Source organism: Macaca mulatta, chromosome 19 (assembly GCF_049350105.2).
Source record: "Macaca mulatta isolate MMU2019108-1 chromosome 19, T2T-MMU8v2.0, whole genome shotgun sequence".
NCBI lineage: Eukaryota > Metazoa > Chordata > Mammalia > Primates > Cercopithecidae > Macaca > Macaca mulatta.
The window spans coordinates 13,444,405-13,454,963 of record NC_133424.1 but is presented as its reverse complement, the minus strand read 5'-3'; the positions used below and the strand labels follow the sequence as shown (position 1 = coordinate 13,454,963).

General features: G+C 53.6%; 1 protein-coding gene across 1 annotated transcript; it reads left to right on the top strand.

The window, feature by feature from the left end:
• The first annotated feature begins 4,594 nt into the window (after positions 1–4,594).
• On the top strand, positions 4,595–7,417 carry KLF1 (KLF transcription factor 1). The gene is given in 3 exon segments (NM_001194455.1): positions 4,595–4,738; positions 5,658–6,483; positions 6,738–7,417. Coding segments are annotated over 3 exon segments (1,089 nt in total). The 5' UTR covers positions 4,595–4,651; the 3' UTR covers positions 6,914–7,417.
• Positions 7,418–10,559: the final 3,142 nt, after the last annotated feature.

Genomic DNA, 10,559 nt, shown 5'->3' with positions numbered 1-10,559 from the left:
ATCCGGCCCCCTCCTCGCTCTGCCTTTTAAAAGGGCTAAGGTAGCCTTGCCTGTGGAAATAGGAGGACCCATACAGAGATAGGTTAGCCCCTTTAAGAAGCGGACGGGGTAGGGGCGGAAGACGAGTGAGGGAAATCGATTGGCCAGCTGGGTTTCTCCTCTTATTGGCCGTAGAAAAGTGCTCGGCCCACTCCTGGTTGGTCAGTTGCAGGGGGTGTGTGCGGAGGGAGCCAAGAATTAAACAAAGAAATTCTGGCGCCAGCGCTAGGCCTCCTCCCCAGCCCAGGAGGCCAGTCTCGAGTTCTCTGAGCGCTGGTTATGGGGAAGATGATCTCCGAGTGGGCGATCTTAGTAAACTTGTCTGCCAGTCTGTCCCAAGAAGCATGTAGGCCGGGCGCGGTGGCTCACGCCTGTAATCCCAGCGCTTTGGGAGGCCGAGGCGGTCGGATCACAAGGTGAGGAGATCGAGATCATCCTGGCTAACACGGTGAAACCCCATATCTACTAAAAATACAAAAAACTAGCCGGGCGAGGTGGCGGGCGCCTGTAGTCCCAGCTACTCGAGAGGCTGAGGCAGGAGAATGGCGTGAACCCGGGAGACGGAGCTTGCAGTGAGCCGAGATCGCACCTCTGCATTCCAGCCTGGGCAACAGAGCGAGACTCCGTCTCAGAAAAAAAAAAAAAAAAGAAGCACATGTCGATACTTGTGACTGTGTGTGTGTGTGTGTGTGTGTGTGTGTGTACTTGTATGATTCTGTGAGTCTATGTGGGTTGTTTTGTTTTGTTTTTGTTTTTTCTTTTTAGACAGGGTCTCATTCTGTCGCCCAGAATGGAGTGCAGTGGAGCGATCATAGCTCACTGCAGCTTCCACCTTCCGGGCTTGAGCAATCCTCCCACCTCAGCCTCCAAGTAGGTGGGACCACTGAAGCATGCCTTCATGCCTGGCTAATTTTTTTTTTTTTTTGAGACGGAGTCTCACTCTGTTGCCCAGGCTGGAGTGCAGTGACGCCATCTCTTCTCACTGCAACCTCCATAGGCAGAACAACTCCGAGGGCTGCTCGTTGCCCATTTTTATGGTTTTGTTTGTTTGTTTGTTTAATTAAATGTATTTATTTATTTATGTATTTTGAGACAGAGTCTCGCTCTGTTGCCCAGGCTGGAGTGCAGTGATGCAGTCTTGGCTCACTGCAACCTCTGCCTACCAGGTTCAAGCAATTCTCCTGCCTCAGCCTCCCAAGTAGCTGGTATTACAGGTTTGTGAGCCACCATGCCTAGCCTTTTTTCTTATTTTTAGTAGAGACAAGGTTTCACCATGTTGGTCAGGCTGGCCTCCTGTGATCCACCGCACTCCGGGAGACACCGCACTCCGCCTGTTTTGTCTTTTGTGTAGTGTGTTTGTGGTGCACCCACTCTGATTGTGTATCCGTTGAGAAATGTGTATGTCTCTCAGGACCTATGATGCCATGCCCTTGTGGTTGTCTGTGTTTAACTGGGTGCATCCCCTATGGTTGGGCACTGGTAGCTATGCAACTGTGTGACTAAATAATTACTTACATATTGCAAAAGTGATGGGTGGTGTGATCATATAAAGTGTAGGTTTTGGCTGGGTGAGGTGGCTCACGCCTATAATCCCAGCACTTTGGGAGGCCAAGGCGGGTGGATCACCTGAGGTCAGGAGTTCGACACCAGCCTAGCCAACATGGGGAAACCCCATCTCTACTAAAAACACAAAAATTAGCCAGACCACCAGGCGCGGTGGCTCACGCCTGTAATCCCAGCACTTTGGGAAGCTGAGGCGGGCAGATCACGAGGTCAGGAGATCGAGACCATCCTGGCTAACACGGTGAAAACCCGTCTCTACTAAAAATACAAAAAATTAGCCAGGTGTGGTGGTGCGCGCTTGTAGTCCCAGCTACTCAGGAGGCTGAGGCAGGAGAATGGCGTGAACCCGGAAGGCGGAGCTTGCAGTGAGCCGAGATCGCGCCACTGCACTCCAGCCTGGGTGACAAAGCGAGACTCCATCTCAAAAAAAAAAAAAAAAAAATTAGCCAGATGTGGTGGTGGATGCCTGTAATACCAGCAACTCGGGAGGCTGAGGCAGGAGAATTGCTTGAACCCAGGAGGCAGAGGTTGCAGTGAGCCGTCATCATGCCATTGCACTCCAGCTTGGGCAACAAGAGTGAAACTCTGTCTCAAGAAAAAAAAAAAAAATTAGCCTTGTGTGGTAGCAGGCACCTGTAATGCCAGCTACTCGGGAGCCTGAGGCAGAGGAATCACTTGAGCCCAGTAGGTGGAGGTTGCAGTGAGCCAAAATCAAGCCACTGCATTCCAGCATGGGTGAGAGAGAGAGACACAGTCTAAAAAGGAAAAAGTTCTGTGACAATGTATCTGACTGTCTGCTCAATTATAGCTAAATTGTGTCAGTAGGACTGTGTAACTGTGCCTGCCTGTGGATTATGAATTCTGTGTTTTAGGGATTGTTTGGCTATGACATTGTGTAACCAATATAACATAGGGTTGTGTTTTAGTGCCTGGGAATTGTGTGTCTGTGTATAGTCCATATACACAGACAGACACACAATTACATGTGCAGGAATTATATGATCTGATCAGTGTGACTGAGGGACCAGGAACTCATGTCATTATGCAATTGCATGGTCCCGTGAGTAACTGTGTTTTCGTTTTTGTTTTCAGAGATGGGATCTCACTATGTTGCCCAAGCTGGTCTCGAACTCCTGGGCTCAAGCATTCCTCCTACCTTGGCCTCCCAAATTGCTGGGACTTTAGGCATAAGCCACTGCTCCCAGTCTGTTTTGTTTTTGTTTTTTAGACAGGGAGTCTCGCTCTGTAGCCCAGGCTGGAGTGCAGTGGTGTGATCTTGGCTCACTGCAACCTCTGCCTCCCAGGATTAAGTGATTCTTGTGCCTCAGCCTCCCAAGTACCTAGCATTAGAGGCATGTGCCACCATCTCCGGCCTATTTTTGTATTTTTAGTAGAGACAGGGTTTCACTGTGTTGGCCAGGCTGGTCTTGAACTCCTGGCCTCAGGTGATCTGCCAGCCTCGCCCTCCCAAAGTGCTGGGATTACTGGCGTGAGTCATTGCGCCTGGCCCCCCGCCTCCCAGTTTCAAGCAATTCTCCAGCCTCAGCCTCCCAAGTAGCCACGATTACAAGCACATGCCACCATGCCCGGCTAATTTTTGTACTTTTGGCAGAGACAGGGCTTCAACATGTTGGCCAGTCTGTTCTCGAATCTCCCCACCTCCGCTTCCCAAAGTGCTGGGATTACAGGCGTAAGCCACTGCGCCTGGCCTTGTTTTTGTTTATGTCACCCAGGTTGATCTGCCAGGAATAAAGATGGCCACCCAACTTTTCTCTTTTTTTTTTTTTTAGTGACAGAGTCTTGCTCTCTGTCCCCCAGGCTGGACTGCAGTGCTGTGGTCATATTGCAGTGTTGTGATTATAGCTCAATGCAGCCCCGACCTCCTGGACTCAGGCGATCCTCCCATCTCAGCCTCCTAAGTATCTGGGACTATGGGCATGCACCACCACTCACAGCTTTTTTTTGGAAATATAGGTTCTATGTTGCCCAGGCTAGTCTTGAAATCCTGGCATCAAGTGATCCTCCTGCCTCAGTCTTCCAATGAATGACTATGAATTATGTGTCTGTAATATGTATCCATGTCCCCTTCCCAGGCTCCCAGGGCACCAGAGTGGAGGTCCCTGTTGTAGTAACTCAGATCCTCTCCTCATTTTGGGCAGAATCAAGGAGCAGCCAGGCCCAGAGCCAGGGTACTGGTCTCCTGCAGGTCAGATACTGCCTATGGCTTGGTCCAACGGTCCTATCCCACCCAGGACGAGACAGGGTCACTTTTCCCATGGCTGCCCCCATCGCACTAAAGCAGCTGGCACTGAACCAGCCTCCATGCAGTCCCATGCAGTGCCACCCGAGAGTCCCCAGTAGACAATGGTGGGCCAGTTGGCAGGGGTGTCCTCCTGCTATAGGGCTCAGACCCTGGGAGGTCCCAACCCAGGCAAATTGAAAGCCAGGCTAATTTGAAGACCCAACCCCCAGCCCTCCCCTTCACCGGAGGACAGAGCTCTAGCTGGCCTGGGCCCCCACCTGATAGCAGCCTCCAACGTCTGGGGTGTCTGATAATGCTTGGCGGGGAGTTTGTGCCAAGTCCCGCCATCGGCACGGTTTTTGCTGTTTACTGGGGAGGGGGAGGGCTGTAGAGCCTCAATCAGGGGGACAGGGGGTCCCACAGCTTCTTCCCAGAATACCCTTTCTGCCTTTTCCAGGAAAGTAAACTGAGGGCAGACCCCCAAGTCTCTCCTTCTTTGGAGACCCAATGTCTCCTTTTACCCAGCACCTGGACCCTCAAACCCTGAACCCCTCAACCCCTGATATTTGACTTGGCTTTGGACACAGGGTTAGTCTTTAAGTCCCAACCCCAGACAGGCCAATGTGAAGTTTGTGCCTCAGAAACAGTGACCCCCCTGCCTTGCCTTGCCTTGCCTCCCCTTATCAGAGGCTGCAGCCAATCAGCTAAGGGCAGAGAGGAGCCCTCGAAGGGGCTATCACAGCCTCAGAGTTCACCAGGCAGCCAAGGAAGAGGAGGCTCGAGGCCCAGGGTGGGCACCAGCCAGCCATGGCCACAGCCAAGACCGCCTTGCCCTCCATCAGCACACTGACCGCCCTGGGCCCCTTCCCGGACACACAGGATGACTTCCTCAAGGTGGGGCCTAGAAGGTGGGGTCTAGGTGGGCTGGCTGGGATCCAGGGCCACAGTCACAGATCTTGGGGTCCAGACCTGCATCTTGCCCTGCAATCAAGGGACTTAACCAGAACTGAGGTACACTCAGTCCAGGTGAGGGGATCTCAGCTTAGTCTGGCAGAGGGTGAGGAGGGTGGTCTGGGGGCTTGAGGTTCTAGGTGTGATCTATTTCTGTAATAGAAAACGAAGGTAGCCTGGACAACATGGTGAAACCCCATCTCTACAAAAAATACCAAAAACTAGTCAGGCGTGGGGGCATGTGCCTGTAGTCCCAGGTACTCTGTAGGCTGATGCAGGAGGATTATTAAAGCCCAAGAGATTAAGGATACAGTGAGCTGCACCACTGCACTCCAGCCTGGGCAAAAGAGTGAGACCCTATCTCAAGAAACAAACAAACAAAAAGGAACGAGATCTAGGCTCACAACCTTCCAGATATCAGAGGGAAATGATGAGTGTGTCTGGGGGACATCCAAAATTTCGGAATTATTCTTGTTTTAGGAGACAGGGAAGGAGAGAGATGTTCCAGGGGGAAACTAAGTCAAGGCTGGCACCCTCTCCCCTAACCCCCGCCGGTTTTCCATCTCCAGCAGTTCTGCTACCCCTTCCCCCATCCCCAAGTGTGGTTCCAGATAGTGGAAGTCTTATCTCCTGTCTCCAGCCAGACCTGATCGGCTTCTGTCCCTGGAGCTGGGGGAGAGGGGGGAGAGGGGCGGCTAGAGGGCGGCTAGTGTTGGGGAAGTGGGACAGAGAGACAGGCAAACAGGACCCTTTTCCAAAGCCTCTGGCCAGCCTCTCCCCGTAAGAGTACCCAGCCTGCGATGTCCCTGGGCAGGGCACCTCAGTGTCCACCCAACCTCAAGCTGCCTGCTCCCTCCCGCAGTGGTGGCGCTCCGAAGAGGCGCAGGACATGGGCCCGGGTCCTCCTGACCCCACGGAGCCACCCCTCCATGTGAAGTCTGAGGACCAACCCGGGGAGGAGGAGGACGATGAGAGGGGCGCGGACGCCACCTGGGACCTGGATCTCTTCCTCACCAACTTCTCGGGCCCGGAGCCGGGTGGCGCGCCCCAGACCTGCGCTCTGGCGCCCAGCGAGGCCCCCGGGGTGCAATACCCGCCGCCCCCCGAGACTCTGGGAGCCTATGCGGGCGGCCCGGGGATGGTGGCTGGGCTCTTGGGTTCGGAGGATCACTCAGGTTGGGTGCGCCCTGCCCTGCGAGCCCCGGCTCCCGACGCCTTCGTGGGCCCAGCCCTGGCTCCAGCCCCGGCCCCCGAGCCCAAGGCGCTGGCGCTGCAACCGGTATACCCCGGGCCCGGCGCCGGCTCTTCGGGCGGCTACTTCCAGCGGACCGGGCTTTCAGTGCCTGCGGCGTCGGGCGCCCCCTATGGGCTGCTGTCCGGGTACCCCGCGGTGTACCCGGCGCCTCAGTACCAAGGGCACTTCCAGCTCTTCCGCGGGCTCCAGGGACCCGCGCCCGGCCCCGCCACGTCCCCCTCCTTCCTGAGTTGCCTGGGACCCGGGACGGTGGGCACTGGACTCGGGGGGACTGCAGGGGATCCCGGTGTGATAGCCGAGGCCGCGCCATCCAAGCGCGGCCGACGTTCGTGGGCGCGCAAGAGGCAGGCAGCGCACACGTGCGCGCACCCGGGTTGCGGCAAGAGCTACACCAAGAGCTCCCACCTGAAGGCGCATCTGCGCACGCACACAGGTGAGGGGGTGGGACCCGGACATGAGAAAGCGGGTGGCACCTGCTGTAGTTACCGGGGAAGAAGGGTTGCAGAGGGCGGGACTTGGACTTGGCTGGCTCTGAGAGTGAGTGCCTCCTTAAATTTTGTGCCCTAGGGGCCTCACTTTGTTCATCCTAGTCCCAGCCCAGACTGAGTAAAGGGGTGTGGCCAGATGCAGGGGACCCGGGGACATGACTGGGCTGACAATAGCGCTTATGACTTCCTCGTCCCCTAGGGGAGAAGCCATACGCCTGCACGTGGGAAGGCTGCGGCTGGAGGTTCGCGCGCTCGGACGAGCTGACCCGCCACTACAGGAAACACACGGGGCAACGCCCCTTCCGCTGCCAGCTCTGCCCACGTGCTTTTTCGCGCTCAGACCACCTGGCTTTGCACATGAAGCGGCACCTTTGAGCCCTGCCCTGGCACTTGGACTGTCCTGGGGATTGGGGATGGGACAAGAAGCCTGTTTGGTGGTTTCTTTACACGGACAAGTGACACAATGCCGGGTGGTTTTCCCACGAATGGACCCTCTCCTGGACTCGCTGTCCCAAAGATTCACCCAGATATCAAAAACGGACCCATAGACAGCCCTGGGGGAGCCTCCCACGGAAATCCGACAAGTCTTCAGCCACAGGGAGCCACACAGAGATGTCCAAACTGTCATGCAGACCCAGTGAGACAGACCACCAAATAAACGGACTCAGTGGACACTCAGACCAGCTCCCAGATGGCCCTGGACAGCAGAAGAGGGTGTGGGGTGAGGCTTCCCAGAGACCCTGGGTCTAGAAAGGGGCTCCTGAAGGTCCCTTATTGTGGCTGATATTAACTGTCAATGGTTATGGGTCTATAAAAATGCCCCTCCCAGATAAAGCTTCAGCGTTTGCCTGAATTTTTGGGTTTTGGAGGCTGGAAGATAGCAGGAGGCTGTAAACCTAGAGGTCATATTAGAGGGCCTTACACACCCTCATCTCCTAAACTACAGTGACACCCCTTAACTCCAACAAGCCTCCTTGGGCACTGCAGGCCTCGCTGTCCTCTCTTTTCCTGCCCAGTTCGGGCTGTACCATGTTTGTCTTCTGCCTCAAACCCTGGGGACATTGACAGCAAACATCTCCCTGCATTTGAGAATCCACAGCCTGCGACTGCCCAGGGGGTTCATCTTGCCCACTGCCCAGATAGAGCCAATTTATCCAGACAGACGGATTGCAATAGAGAAAGAGTTTAATCCACATACAGCCAGCTAAATGGGAGATGGGAGTTTTATTACTTGAATCAGCCTCCCTGAAAATTCAGAGGCTAGGGTTATTCAAGAACAGTTTGGTGGGCAGAAGGGCTAGGGAATGGGTGTCTTGATGCAATCATGGGACTGCGGAAAACAGTTGCTGAGTCAGCTTTTGGATAGGGACCATACAGTCACTAGTCTGGGTGGGGTCATCCAGTTGTCAGATATACAAAAAGCCTAAAAAGACATCTAAAAAGGCCAGTGTAAGGTTTTGCAATACTCATGTTATTTGCAGAAATAACTGGGGAAGTTGCAAACCTTGTGACCTCCAGAATAATGGCTGGCCATCTTTGTTTTTGTTTTTGAGACAGAGTCTTGCTCTCGCCAGGCTGGAGTGCAGTGGCGCCATCTCGGCTCACTGCAACCTCTGCTTCCTGGGTTCAAGTGATTCTCCTGTGTCAGCCTACCGAGTATCTGGGATTACAGGCACGTGCCACCACGCCTGGCTAATTTTTGTATTTTTAGAAGAGACGGGGTTTCGAAATATTGGCCAGGCTGGTTTCGAAATCCTGACCTCAGGTCACCCCCCGGCCTCGGCCTCTCAAAGTGCTGGGATTACAGGCGTGAGACACTGCACCCGGCCAGAATAATGGCTGGTTATAGTTTAACTACTACAACAACTACATTTTAGCAGAATTCAGGCTCCTCTCATCCTCCTATCCTAGTGTCCTTTCATTATTTCTACAAAGGCAGTTTAGTTTGGGGAAGGGCTATTATCATTTAAGCTATAAACTAAATTTCTCCCAAAATTAGCTTGGGGCCGGGCATAGGTGGCTCCCTCTTTAATCCCAGCAATTTGGCAGGCCGAGGTGGGCAGATCACTTGAGCCCAGGAGTTCAACACCAGCCTGAGCCCCAAGGCGAAACCCTATCTCTACCAAAAACGGCGAAACCCAGTCACTACCAAAAATACAAAAATCAGCAGGGCATGGTGCTGCATGCCTATAATCCCAGCTACTCAGGAAGCTGAGGCAGGAGGATTGCTTGAACCTAGGAGGCGGATGTTGCAGTGAGCTGAGATCATGCCACTGGACTCCAGCCTGGGTGACAGAGCGAGACAACGTGTCAAAAAAAAAAAAAAATGTTGGCCGGGCGCGGTGACTCACGCCTGTCATCCCAGCACTTTGGGAGGCCGAGCTGGGTGGATCATAAGGTCAAGAGTTTGAGACCACCCTGGCTAACATGGTGAAACCCTGTCTCTACTAAAAATACAAAAAATTAGCTGGGTGTGGTAGCAGGCACCTGTAGTCCCCGCTACTCAGGAGGCTGAGGCAGGAGAATGGCGTGAACTGGAAAGGCGGAGCTTGCAGTGAGCCGAGATCGTGCCACTGCACTCCAGCCTGGGCAACAGAGTGAGACTCCGTCTGAAAAAAAAAAAAAAAAAAAGCTTGGCCCCACACCCAGGAATGACCAAGCAAGGACAGTTTGGGGATTAAAGGCAAGATGGAGTTGGTTTTCTGTTATAATTTTTGCAAAGGCAGTTTCAAGCCAGTACTCAGATTCCCATAGCCCTTTGCCCTGCCATGATCCCTTGAGGCTGAGGTGGGAGAATCACTTGAACCCAGGAGTTCCAGAGCAGCCTGAGCAACATAGTGAGACCCTCATCACCACAATGAACAATTATCTGGGCGTGGTGGCACAGGCCTGGAGTACCAGCTACCTGGGAGGATCACTTGAGCCCAGTAGGTTGAGGCTGCAGTGAACCGTGATGGAGTCACTGCATTCTAGCCTGGGTGAGAAACCATTATCCTGTCTCAAAATAACAAAAAACAAACATAAAGTCACGTCTTTGCTAGCTCAGGGAGTCCTGGGGAAAACGTGCAGAATGAAAAAGGGGAGTCTGGGTGGGGTGGATTACATGCCTGTAATCCCAGCACTTTGGGAGGCAAGGCAGGTGGATCCCTTGAACTCAGGAGTTCAGCCTGAGCCACATGGTGAAACCGTGTTTCCAAAAAAACTACAAAAATTAACTGGGCATATTGGCATGTGCCTGTGATCCCAGCTACTCAGGAGGCTGAGGTGAGAGGATCACTTGAACTGGGGAGGCAGAGGTTGCAGTGAGCCAAGATCATGCTACTGCACTCCGGCCTGGGCAACAGAGTGAGATATTGTCTGGGGAAAAAAGAAAAAAAAAAAAAAGGAAGGAAGAAAAAAAAAAAAAAACCCAAGAAAGAAAAAGGGGAAGATCCACTGGAGCACAAATGCTTCTTAAGAGAACAAAGATCATGGCAGGGCACGGTGGCTCACTCCTGTAATCCTGGCACTTTCGGGGGCCAAGGCGGTTGGATCACGAGGTCAGGAGTTCGAGACAGCCTAGTCAACATGGAAAAACCCCGTCTCTACTAAAAATACAAAAATTAGCCGGGCGTGGTGGTGGGCGCATGAAATCCCAGCTACTCGGGAGGCTGAGGCAGGAGAATCGCTTTAATCAGGAAGGCGGACGTTACAGTGAACCGAGATTGTGCCATTGCACTCCAGCCTAGAGGACAAGAGTGAAACTCCATCTCAAAAAAAAAGAAGAAGAAGAATAACAAAGGTCACAAGAGTTGGACCCAGGTCGTAGGGCTGGAAATAAAATCAAACTTGTGCCTGATCCAGAAACCGAGGCAGGAGTTGGGTCGAACAGAAGTGCATGGGCTGGGATTAGCTACCACTAAAAGGAACGGTGACCAGGCTCCAAGAGACGCTGGAGCGCCTGGCCCGTCGTGGGCGTGGTCTGAGCAGACTCGGGGCTGCCTTTTGCCTCTCCAAAACGCAGCGTCGCGTCTCGGGGGAG